Source organism: Chironomus tepperi, unplaced genomic scaffold (genome assembly GCF_022539635.2).
Source record: "Chironomus tepperi strain 1889 unplaced genomic scaffold, CSIRO-AGI_Ctep_v1 contig_346, whole genome shotgun sequence".
NCBI lineage: Eukaryota > Metazoa > Arthropoda > Insecta > Diptera > Chironomidae > Chironomus > Chironomus tepperi.
Window position 1 is genome coordinate 852,710 of NW_027226468.1, and position 12,517 is coordinate 865,226.

Genomic DNA, 12,517 nt, shown 5'->3' on the forward strand with positions numbered 1-12,517 from the left:
CGTATAAATATTAGATTTACAGTACAGCATTAAGGTTCAACATGAAAGTCTGTAGGGAAATGCCTTCCTTCAATTAATGGATATTTGAAGGAATTAACGCAATATTTGGATATAATGTATCCATAGCATCGAACTCGTGATAAACAGCAATAATTTAAGACATCATTTTCTTCATGAAATGTACATCCTTGTGCTATATATCTGAATAGACGATCAGTACGTCTGAAAGCTTCGTCAGCATTTGATAATGATGTGAAATGTTCCTTTTTGTCTTCAGGATTTATTTCAGATGTATTAGAAACCTTATTAAGGTAGTAAATTAGGTCAACGACTGAGTATAGCTTCAAATCTGAAGCAATGTCATATTCTCCAGCCTTTTCAAAAATTCTCACGAATGCCTTTTGGATATTCTTTAAAATATTGTTATCAGTCACTGAACTTCCTTCAGTGAAGAACAATGGTAAGTTTTCTATAGGTGCATCCTCAATGGGATCAATAAAATCGATGATTTTCATTAAAATCAAGATATAGCTGCTTTCACCAAAATCGTAGTCACTATCTTCATTGTCAGTTGGTAATAAGTATTTGTGTGTCTGATTGGCTTTTTCCTGAGCTGGAAAAGTAGAGCCTAATGGCAGTTCTCCTGGATTGATTTTGATATGAAGAGTGTCAATTATTCCCTTTCTCAATGAGTATTTGGACATTGCCAACTCTGCTGGATATATGTCATTTGAGTCTTCAAAAAAGGTCGATATATTTACGAAATAAAATATCATATCATCCAGTTCTCCTAAATCACTGGCAGTATATACTAAATCCTCAATACGTTGTTTCTTATCTTCTTCTTCGTTCACAAGTTTTAATCTCTTTTCCTGAACATCTTCAATACTGGATGTTCTTATGCGCTTTAATTCCTGACGTTTTGCATCTGCTTTTGCTCTCTCTTTGTATCTGTCTTTCTCAGTTTCAGGCAATTCATTCCAAAATGGACTGACTACATCAAGTAATTCACGATAGTTATAGTACTGCACATTATGTGTTCTCTGGAAGTTTAATGTTTTAAAATCGTGCTCTTATTAGTTTTTAATTCATTAAATTGCCTTATATTCATTTGCGAAGATCACGAAACCATTTGGCTTAAACTTTCCCATTTTAAAAAGCTTAAAATAACTTATTTCGGACTTTATTGTTATAACAGGGTAGAAAACTACAAATTTTTAAGGGTCTGAAATTGCGTTTTGACTTAACCTCATTTGAGTGAATTTTGGTCGAAATTCAAAAATTGTAAAAATTTAGTTCATTTAATTAATTTAAGTAAATTTATACATTATTTAAGTACGTGTAAATTAATTACACTCAGTTAATCCAAAAGTTCAAGTAATTAAGTAAAGGCAACTCAATATTTTTAGTCATAAAAGATCCAGAAAATGCCGAAAAAAATAAATGCATTCGCAAAATATATGTTTGACATAAAAGAATATAATCCCCATTTGTCAATGGCAGAAGTACAGTCAATTGCTGGAGAACACTGGCAGGTAATTAAGTAGTCATTATTATAATTAAATTAATTTTTGAATGAAAAATTGATCGTTTCCAGAACATGAGCCAAGAAGAACGTGAACAGTACAAGAGTGGCGATAAACCGGCCAAAAGGGTCAAAGTGGATTTATTTGACGCAAGACAAAACGTCCGTTATAATTGCCTTGGAGAACCGATTGATGAAGTGAATCGTCGACAGAATGAAAAGCGTTTGAAAATACAAAAGGATATCGAGTTCATTGATAATGTCATTGGTTTAGCAATAGATGATAACAGCTTGTTAGAACAAGAATTTTACTTCTTTTCGGCATCATATTTCATCAAGAAGCCTCAGGAAGATATATTTCCAGCAGAAATTGCAATTGCTAAATTTTCATTGTTTGAAGGCATAACTGACTGTTTCCACATGCTGATTAATCCAGGAAATCTTCCAATGGGTTTTGCTGCAACTGCTTTACAGCATTCAAAAAATACTCATCGCCTTCCAATACCTCCAAACATCGTAGGCGAACAAAATTATAAACGAATCTTGGACGAGATTTTAAGGTTTTTGGACATAAAGGAATTTTCATCACTGTACGTTCCACCATTCTTTGTCTTTGATGATTTCCACATCGATGACTTTGAAGCCGCAGAGTTAACATTGCAGAAAATTACTGATGAAAATCGATGCAATAACGCTTTTCGATTGCTCAAAGCTGACCAATTGCTGTTCTTATTAAACAAACACATCGTAGCTCATAGTAAGGAAGAGAAAATTCCACTTCAATCAATAGTTCAAACTCGAGATCTCATGCGTCGAGATCCCTATGCTTATCGTGATATTGGATGTGATTTACATAATACTGACGATAATTCCAAAGAATGTACACTGTCGAAAGTCAAACGTTGGGGATTTTCCATCATTGAACACTGTGGAGCTGATTGTATTGAAAGAATCCCAGGACAGCACATGCCAATCAGTAACTTTACAATGGAAGATGACTTTGATGACGAAGAAACTGTAGAGTCATGCTTGACAGAATCATTCCATCAATTACGTGTGGATACGACAAATTCTCAATCTGATTTAGACTCAATTTACAGCAAACATAAGGCATCAAGTGTTTCGTCTCAATTGGACCTAAGCATTAAGCAGTCAATTCGTTTCTTTAATCCAATGCGTAGTAGTACAAGCATTGCTGGAGCTTTAAAAGATGACGAGTTATTCCTGAATGAGTCACAAACTAACATTTCTCGGAAACAAAGCCTTTCAAACTTTAATTCAATGCGATCAGTTGCAACAAATATTGATGATACTGTCAAAGGATATGAAGAATCCTGGTCGAAAAAGCTAGTACAGAACAACTTAGATGAAGAATAAGTTAAGTTTCAATTCCAAACATTTACAAGTACCTGCTGCATTTATAAAATAAGAATTAATTATACATAAACATGAATAAAACAAATAAAATAGAAAGCATATGAATTGTTTAAATCAATTCTAGGTTTATTTACAACGCTTATTTCAGCTTACTGATCCTCATAAAAAATATATGAGACAACAAAACTTAACTGCTTTATTTTACAAAATTAAAACAAAATTCTTTTTTTTGATGCTGAGGATTTCGCATAAATTAACTTAATATCCATCATTATTATTATTAGAGAAATCATAAATAAATCATCACGTCTGACTCAAATTGTTACAAACTTAGGTATTAGTACTTATTATGCAAAAGATGGCTTAATGAAATTGGAAAGATAAGATCCAAAATAAAGGAATCGCGAAAATTCTATGAAAAATGGAATTTGAATTGGAAGGGAGATCCATGTTGAAAATGTTGAAAGTTTTGAAATGGATTGCCGTTTCTAAAACCATTTGATCTGCCTTCTGGATCTAGTGGATCCTCACCTGTAATTTAGAAAGAAAAAAATAATTTAATAACGGATTTATGAAATTCAAAATTTGTAACGGATTTTAAAAATTCAAAAATGATCTGAATTGAAACGAACTTTTTTGAATTCTTGTATTACCGAACAGAAAATGCAACTTACCGTTATCAAATTGTGCTCGTTTTTCGGGATCAGTAAGGACTTCCTTTGCGGCGGCAATATCAATGAATTTCTTCTCTGCTATTTTCCGCTCACTTTCGTTGGTTGCAAAATTATCGGGATGCCATTTTTGTGCCATCTTCCTGTATGCTTTTGTGATTTCTTTAGTTGTTGCTGATCTTGTTACTCCAAGAATTTTGTAATAATCTCTTTTTTCTGCTTGTTTTTGAAGTCTTTTTGCTCTCTCTATGCCTTCTTTTGCTCTTTGAAGGTTTTCGTCCAATTCAAGTGCATCTTGATAGCTACGCACTGCGTCATCATACATTTCTTCACCAAGTAGCGCCTCCGCAAGGTCACAAAGAATTGAAGGATCTTTTTCTATTTTTAATGCGGCATTACAATGCGTGATTGCATCAGCATATTTATCACTCTTAACATTACAACTACAAAGATATTGATTTGCACCGAAAATAATCATTGGAACTTCCTTTTCATTTTTCAAAACTTTTTCAGCCGACGATATACAATCTTCATAGCTCTTAGCTTCTCTGTGCGTCTCAGCATCATTCATAAATTTGTCTATCTTCTTAATTTTCTTATAGAATGGGAAACAAAGCTTATGTTCAGGATCTAATTTGAGACATTCACGAATTTCTTTTAAAGAATCTGCTGCATGTCCTAATTCATATAAAAGCTTTGCTAATTTGAAAATATGTGTTGTAAGATCATCAGATCCATCTTGCATTAATCTATTAACAGATCTAAAATCTGATACGGCACTTAATCGATCACCAATGGCAAGATTTGATTGGGCACGAAGCTCACGGAATTCAGGAGACCATGGTGAAACTTCTAGAAGTTGTGATAATAAAGCAACGGCTGAATGATGATCATTCCGTGATATAACATCATGAACTAAATCTATTTGTTGTCTTGCTGGATTAATTCGATCATACATATAAAGTGCTTCTTCATTGTATGGATCTTCCTGAAGTACTACATATAAGTCTCTTTCTGCATTATCATAATCACCCATCTTAAGATAAACTGATCCTCTTTGTTGTCGTGCTGTTGTGAATGCTCTATTTAATTCAATTGCTCTATCAAGATCTCCTATTGCCAATTTTGCTTTTCCTAAAGCTAAGTAAACTGTGGCTCGCTTAAAATATGTTAAATAATTTCTATTATCGCCCTCAACGGCGGCATGATAATGTGATAATGCATCGCCTAATTGTCCTCTTGCTAAGAAATCTCTTCCCATTTCTAAGTGTCTGTCAACTTCTGACGACGACGACTCAGCACCTACGTAAAAATAAATTGATTAAAGTAATGAGATAATTAAACACAAATGTTTCACAATGTTCAAGTTTTCTGTGTTGTTGATAAACTTTATAATGTATAGGAAAACTAATAGAAATTGAACGAATATGCATGACGTGGTTTTTACAAAATTTTGATTTGCTATTTTTACTATCCTTGAAGGTATCTCAATATAATAATACATGTAATGTGTAGATCTCTCAATTAGTTTCTCTAATTTTTCTCACAATATCTTCTTATTGAACAGTTAACATGCATAAATCTACTTAAATTATTCATGTTGCGGGACTTTTTATGTGCAACTCTCAAATATTTTCAATGACATGCATAAAACAACACTGTATTCACAAATTCGTATACAACACATATTAAAGATACACAGGAAATGAAATTTAGCCATAGATTAATTACCTTTAGTGAGTAATTCAACGAAAAAGAACACTAAATATGTAAAAAGAAAATTTTGATTTGCTGAAGACGATATTAGCTCCATTTTTGCTCGATTATTCTATATTTCTTCTTGATATCCTTATTGTTTTTGTACTCTTATCTTGTGACTTATCAAAAGTGACAATTTCTATTAATTACTTCTCGTTCAAACGTTATTTAAATTCTATATAATTCATTCTTTTCAAAAATTCACTCCTATATATTTTTTTTGGCGAATGTAATTCGTTCAGTATAAGACACGTCTGTTTTTCTCACGGTGGACGAGTTCAGTTGTTTTGTGCTTTTGATCCAACACTTTTAGTACAGATATTTCGTGCTTTAATTTATTTTAAAAACTATTTTTAAGATTGAAGGAGAATCGAAAGTTTTTGTTTACTTTTTGAATTTTTTGATACAACGTCAATTAAGTCGTAACAAATTTTTGGAAATACCCTTGAAAATCATCAAATCTACTCCTAATGATACTGATTATAGTTAAGATAAACATTAAATATATATAAAACAACACAGTCTTTTTAGGTATGATGATGCAACTGTTATATTTGTGCTTAATTAGTGCAGTAAAACTACGAAATCCTAATTGTTGTCAACGAATGTTCGTGAGAAAAACTGTTCAAAAAATTCAAAAGAAAAATTCCAAAAATATTCAAAATTTTGAAAACTGTTAAATATTAAATTTTTAATGTGTATTTAGAATAAAATAGAACAAACATCACTTCAAAACACCCACTTAATCTTTATAAAATAAGTAATAACAATAACAAATCATCAGGTACACATTGGGGCCAAAAGTGGAAAAGATGGCAATAATTCATCTGATATGCCTATATTATAGACACTAGTGAGTACTATATAGGAAAAAATAAAATTTCTCCCCATGAGTGCACTGTGCGCGTAATACGGGGGAAAACGTTTTTTGGGTAGAGGGGACTTTCAAATTGTTCTAACTTTTCACTGCCTTAGCAGAATTTTTGAAGTTTTTTTCATTTGGTAGGTATAAGTAAGGTCTTTCAGAAAAATATTCATATGTTACACTAAGGGTCAAGTCGAGCGTGAAAACATCAAAAAGTTCAAAAAAATGCATGTTTTTAGTATTTTTCACTTCCTGTGACTGTATACCGAGCTATAACTGTTGACAAGTTACTGCATATGAAAGATCTTATTTATATCTACAAAACCTACATACATCATAAAACAAAAAAATTCTGTACAGATAGTCAAAATTAGCTTTGAAGTTAAAAACACGTGGTTCTTCTGCCTTCTAGGGTCAATATGACCCCCGAACATGACCAGCGGTTTTTGAACCTAGTTATATTTTTACCTAACACATTTATCTATCTAATAAAAACAAAAAAATATCAATTTTTCTGCCAGCGCGATATCGAAAAATTGACTTGAAGGGGTCTAGGGGGTACCCCAAAATTCAAAAATTTCTAGTAATTACCAAACTTGATAAAAAATTTTGAAACTTACAGATCTTATTCAAATACTAATATTCTTTATATTTATATCATTAAAAATTGTTACGCAGTGTAAATTTCCCAAAAATATTGAAAAAACTGGTTTTTATGTTTTTGAATCCACTAAATGACCTTTGAACGTACTATAACCAAATATTTTCTATATTTTTCATTAATTTATACAAAGTGCATTAAAATAGCTTTCTAATAATATATAATATGTTACATAATCTGCTTTTAATATCGAAAAAACTAAAAGTTGTCAAAATTTTTCAAATCTGAAAATCTATAAGTTGCTAACTTGCTCATAATTATTGTAAATTTCAACAATATTTGACAAATTTGGTATTGTTGGAAAGTTAAAAACAGTATCTATGAGATAATAATAAAATTATAGCTTGAGAGGTACCCGGTGCACAGATATGCTAAGTCCAAAATGTCGTATTTTGGCTATTCGTCCTAGGTGCAACGACTATCCAAATTTTATTTTTGAAAGTGATTTCCATATATTTACTCTAGTATTGTCTAAAAACAGTGAAAAAATCTATTTTTCATCATTAAAACCTGTAAATAAGTAAACGGAAAAAACTTGAAATTCGAAAATTTTCCAAAAATTTGATTGAATCATTTTTTGTCCTTTACAGGTTTTAATGATGAAAAATGAGATTATTTCCTGTTTATAGACAGTTCTAGAGCAAAACTATGGAAATCACTTTCAAAAATAAAATTTGGATAGTCGTTGCACCTAGGACGGATAGCTAAAATATGACATTTTGGACTTAGCATATCTGTGCAACCTCTCAAGCTATAATTTTATTATTATCTCATAGATACTGTTTTTAACTTTCCAACAATACCAAATTTGTCAAATATTGTTGAAATTTACAATAATTATGAGCAAGTTAGCAACTTATAGATTTTCAGATTTGAAAAATTTTGACAACTTTTTAGTTTTTTCGATATTAAAAGCAGATTATGTAACATATTATATATTATTAGAAAGCTATTTTAATGCACTTTGTATAAATTAATGAAAAATATAGAAAATATTTGGTTATAGTACGTTCAAAGGTCATTTAGTGGATTCAAAAACATAAAAACCAGTTTTTTCAATATTTTTGGGAAATTTACACTGCGTAACAATTTTTAATGATATAAATATAAAGAATATTAGTATTTGAATAAGATCTGTAAGTTTCAAAATTTTTTATCAAGTTTGGTAATTACTAGAAATTTTTGAATTTTAAAATACCCCCCAGACCCCTTCAAGTCAATTTTTCGATATCGCGCTGGCAGAAAAATTGATATTTTTTTGTTTTTATTAGATAGATAAATGTGTTAGGTAAAAATATAACTAGGTTCAAAAACCGCTGGTCATGTTCGGGGGGTCATATTGACCCTAGAAGGCAGAAGAACCACGTGTTTTTAACTTCAAAGCTAATTTTGACTATCTGTACAGAATTTTTTTGTTTTATGATGTATGTAGGTTTTGTAGATATAAATAAGATCTTTCATATGCAGTAACTTGTCAACAGTTATAGCTCGGTATACAGTCACAGGAAGTGAAAAATACTAAAAACATGCATTTTTTTGAACTTTTTTGATGTTTTCACGCTCGACTTGACCCTTAGTGTAACATATGAATATTTTTCTGAAAGACCTTACTTATACCTACCAAATGAAAAAACTTCAAAAATTCTGCTAAGGCAGTGAAAAGTTAGAACAATTTGAAAGTCCCCTCTACCCAAAAACGTTTTCCCCCGTATTACGCGCACAGTGCACTCATGGGGAGAAATTTTATTTTTCCTATATAGTACTCACTAGTGTCTATAATATAGGCATATCAGGTGAATTATTGCCATCTTTTCCACTTTTGGCCCCAATGTGAGGTAGTCGAAAATAATAAAAACGTCTAAAATTAAAAGTTTATAAAATTTCTTTTCGGTTGATGTTCCCCTAGACATCTAGTTTTTAATTTTTCTAAAAAAAATAAAAATATTGAAATTTATGCTTTAATCACAGTATAATCTTCAAAATGGCACGACATAGAAATGTTCGATCCATGCAATACGATGGTATGTTGTTATATTCATAATATTCAATTGATTAATGCGTTTTTAAAAAGAAAAATAAAATTGAAAAAAATAATAATGTAATGTTATTGTAATTTCAGAATTCGATGACGATTTTACAGTAGGATCAGTAAATGATGAGCCAGAATGTATTTCGCCGACTGATGCTAAACAATGGATTTTTGATAGAGCTCGTGGACAATCCAGTTTAGAAAGTTTCATTTCCAATAATGATGACATCCAGGAAGAGAACGAAGAGGAAGATGATGAAGATTACGGAGCTTCATCTAAGGAACGGCGCGATTCTGAGCACTTTGAATTTCCTGAATTAAATGAACTTGATAAAAGCAGATTATTATCATGTATGGATGAAATCAGAAATATTATTGGCGAAACTTACTCCGATAGACGATTAGTTGCAGCTATTATGTCCAACGATTTTGATTTCAATAAAGCTCTCGATACACTGCTCAACGGAGAAAATAAACCGCAAGTTCATCATCATCCGCGACCAAAAATACCTGATGTCGAGAAAGGTAATTTCACAATTTAACTTATTTTTCGTTTTCATTTAATTATGAAATTAAATATTTGAGAACTAATCGTTCCTGCTTGTATAAAAGGTTCATTCGAGTTACTAATTTTATCATTTGTATTTTCTATTATTTCCATTTCATACGTGAATTGAATTGTATTGAAATCGTTACTTCTCTGGATCTTAACAATTTTGGAAGGTAAGATTTTAAAAAGATTTCAATTAGCGACAATGAACCGAAATTTAATAATTTAACGGAATTGAAGAATTATCATTTAGAAAAGAATTCTGTGCCTTCTACGTCTAAATTTAAGTTGCCTGTGTTTGGTCAAAGTGCCTTGAATAATTCAGAAAATGCTTCTAAACCAGCAAGTAGTCTCTCAGAATTTGCCAATTCGCAGCTTAAGAACTATCTCAGTTCGAGTTCTAGTGATCAAAAAAAGTCATCAAATTTCTCCATTCCAAATATTTTTGCGAATAAGCCAAAAGTGTCAGAGACAGTTCCGAAAAATGACAGTGAAAAAATCGTGATAGATCTTAAGGCAGCTCTAGTGAGTGATCAGGAACGAAAGAAATTGCCAATTATTAGTGAACCGAAAAAAATTCAAGTTGAAGATTTTGTTCCTCAATTTATTGACTGTGAAAATACTGTCCATAATGTTTCAAAGCCATTAGATTTTGATGACTATTGTGAGCGAATTATGTTGAGTGATTTAAAGAATAGATTTAATAAAATTCCCTCCGCGAAGTTCAGCATAATTGGCAAGATAATTCGAAAAAAGTACCGAAACAAAATTCCACGTCTAGAGTATCCAACCAGGCACATTGAAAAACGTTTTAAGTTCGACACTCTCTCGCCAGACGATCAAATTATGAAGCATCTAAAAAAGAAGTCATAACTTATCATTTTGTTTAATTTATGTTGTTAATTAAGTACCTAATTTTTAAGGCATTAGTTAGTTAGTAAGAAGCGAACAATTCAAATATAATGTTTACAAATAATCTCTCAGGCATTGGCGAAATGTTGTATGAAAAGTCTCAACAAATGAAACAGCAAAAAGAACCAGTCGCGGTTACAGTCACACCAGCATCAAAGATCAAAACATCAGGATTTGAAGTTAATTCACCAAGAACATTGACACCAAATAGTTCAGGACGTAATTCACCACAAGAAGATGAAAATAAAGGAAATCGTGCAAAGGAAGCGATTCGAAATGCTCGCGAACTTTATGAAAAGGAACGTGGATCGGAAAAGGAACAACTTCATTTGGTTGTTATTGGACATGTTGATGCTGGAAAGTCCACAATGATGGGACACTTGTTGTTTGACTTGGGAAATGTTCCACAACGATTGATGCATAAATATGAGCAAGAAAGTAAGAAGATGGGAAAGCAAAGTTTCATGTTTGCTTGGGTTTTGGACGAAACAGGTGAAGAAAGGGATCGTGGAATAACTATGGATTGCGGATATCAGAGATTTGAAACGCCAACTAAACAAGTCACATTGTTGGATGCTCCTGGACATAAAGGTATGCTTCTTAAATATGACTCAATAAATAACTGTCAAAAAATATTTGAAAATTATGCTGAAAAATCCGTTAAAAATGAAAATTAATTTTAAAATTTAAATTTTTTTAGACTTCATCCCGAACATGATTTGTGGTGCCAATCAAGCAGATGTTGCTATTTTGGTCGTTGATGCGACAAGAGGAGAATTTGAAACTGGATTCGAACAAGGGGGACAAACGAGAGAACATGCATTGCTTGTTCGCTCATTAGGTGTTAGTCAACTCTGTGTAGCTATCAATAAATTGGACAATGAAAAATGGAATCAAGACAGATTCAATGATATCATGAATAAATTGAAATTCTTTTTGAAACATGCTGGATTTAAAGACTCGGATGTACATTATATTCCTTGTTCGGGATTAAGCGGAGAGAATCTCGTGAAGCCAGCATCGGAAGCTGAATTGACTAGTTGGTATAAAGGACCAACTTTATTACAGGTTGTTGGTGAGTACTAAAATAAGTTCTAAACTTTAAAACATTGTTGCATAATTTTTAAAATTTCAAAAACCGTTATTAATTTCAAAAAATTAATTTTCAGATTCATTCAAAGTCCCAGAGAGAGCTATTGACAAACCATTCCGTATGTCGGTATCAGATGTCTTCAAAGGAGTTGGAAGTTCAGGATTTTGTATTTCGGGACGAATTGCATCAGGTCATGTTTGCCCTAATGATAAAGCTTTGGTCTGTCCAAGTAAGGAACAAGGCCTCATTAAACATATAACAATTGATGAACTTCCAGTTCAAAGTGCTTTTGCTGGTGATCAAGTTTCGATTACATTAACTGGTGCCGATCCTACAAACGTTTCAGTTGGTTCTATTCTTTGTGATACTCATAATCCAGTTCCACTCGCCACAAAAATCAAGGCACGAATTATTGTCTTCAACGTTAAATCTCCAATCACAATCGGATATCCAGTTCTTTTGCATCATCATTCTCTCGTTGAACCTGCAACAGTTTCAAAACTAAAGGCACAACTTCATAAAGGAACTGGCGAAGTTATTAAGAAGAATCCGAGATGCCTGACAAATAATTCGTGTGCATTAATTGAACTAAGTTTCCAACGAGCTATTGCAATCGAGAAATATTCAGATTTAAAGGAGATGGGAAGAATCATGTTGAGAGTTGGAGGCACAACAATTGCAGCTGGACTTGTGACAGATATTAGTAACTCCTAATTTTTAAAATGACTTAAATGAATATAATATATTTTTTTTGGGGACAGTGCACTAATGACGTCTAACATTGAAATTCCTAACTTTTTTTAAAGCAGAACTCGAAGATGACTTGAATTTTGTATAAAGACTGTGGATTATTGCATACAAAATAGTAAACTTTGAGGACTGTTTTAAAAATATGTTCAGACGTCACTTGTGGATGATTCCTTCCAAAGGAAAAACTAAAATTTTCCTTTTAAAACTTTTCATCCTTTCGTTAAAATGCTGATGCTTTCGTTAAATCCTTATTAATTATATTATATATAAAAGAAAACAAAAAAATAAAATAAACTTGCAAATTTGATAAAAGAAGTACTTTTGGA

General features: G+C 31.8%; 4 protein-coding genes across 5 annotated transcripts; 2 read left to right on the top strand and 2 right to left on the bottom strand.

The window, feature by feature from the left end:
* Positions 1 to 29: 29 nt before the first annotated feature.
* Positions 30 to 1,151, bottom strand: LOC139093906 (protein maelstrom homolog). Its single transcript, XM_070644758.1, has 2 exons — positions 1,101 to 1,151; positions 30 to 1,043 (listed from the first exon to the last, which is right to left on the bottom strand). The coding sequence occupies exons 1-2, from the start codon at positions 1,149 to 1,151 to the stop codon at positions 30 to 32; spliced, it is 1,065 nt and encodes a 354-aa protein (XP_070500859.1).
* Positions 1,152 to 1,257: 106 nt separating this feature from the next.
* LOC139093970 (protein maelstrom homolog) lies at positions 1,258 to 3,001 on the top strand. Of its 2 annotated transcripts, XM_070644833.1 has the most exons (3): positions 1,258 to 1,335; positions 1,410 to 1,535; positions 1,598 to 3,001. In XM_070644833.1, the coding sequence occupies exons 2-3, from the start codon at positions 1,428 to 1,430 to the stop codon at positions 2,900 to 2,902; spliced, it is 1,413 nt and encodes a 470-aa protein (XP_070500934.1). In that variant the 5' UTR covers positions 1,258 to 1,335; positions 1,410 to 1,427; the 3' UTR covers positions 2,903 to 3,001. The 2 variants fall into 2 exon arrangements, with proteins under 2 accessions (XP_070500934.1, XP_070500933.1); XM_070644832.1 differs by having other exon boundaries at positions 1,271 to 1,535.
* Positions 2,993 to 5,686, bottom strand: P58IPK (dnaJ homolog subfamily C member P58IPK). The gene is made up of 3 exons (XM_070644831.1): positions 5,305 to 5,686; positions 3,577 to 4,875; positions 2,993 to 3,433 (listed from the first exon to the last, which is right to left on the bottom strand). The coding sequence occupies exons 1-3, from the start codon at positions 5,384 to 5,386 to the stop codon at positions 3,315 to 3,317; spliced, it is 1,500 nt and encodes a 499-aa protein (XP_070500932.1). The 5' UTR covers positions 5,387 to 5,686; the 3' UTR covers positions 2,993 to 3,314.
* A 3,051-nt stretch (positions 5,687 to 8,737) lies between these two features.
* HBS1 (translation elongation factor EF-1alpha (GTPase) HBS1) lies at positions 8,738 to 12,506 on the top strand. The gene is made up of 5 exons (XM_070644817.1): positions 8,738 to 8,878; positions 8,977 to 9,411; positions 10,421 to 10,939; positions 11,049 to 11,423; positions 11,518 to 12,506. The coding sequence occupies exons 1-5, from the start codon at positions 8,839 to 8,841 to the stop codon at positions 12,153 to 12,155; spliced, it is 2,007 nt and encodes a 668-aa protein (XP_070500918.1). The 5' UTR covers positions 8,738 to 8,838; the 3' UTR covers positions 12,156 to 12,506.
* The last annotated feature ends 11 nt before the right edge of the window (positions 12,507 to 12,517 follow it).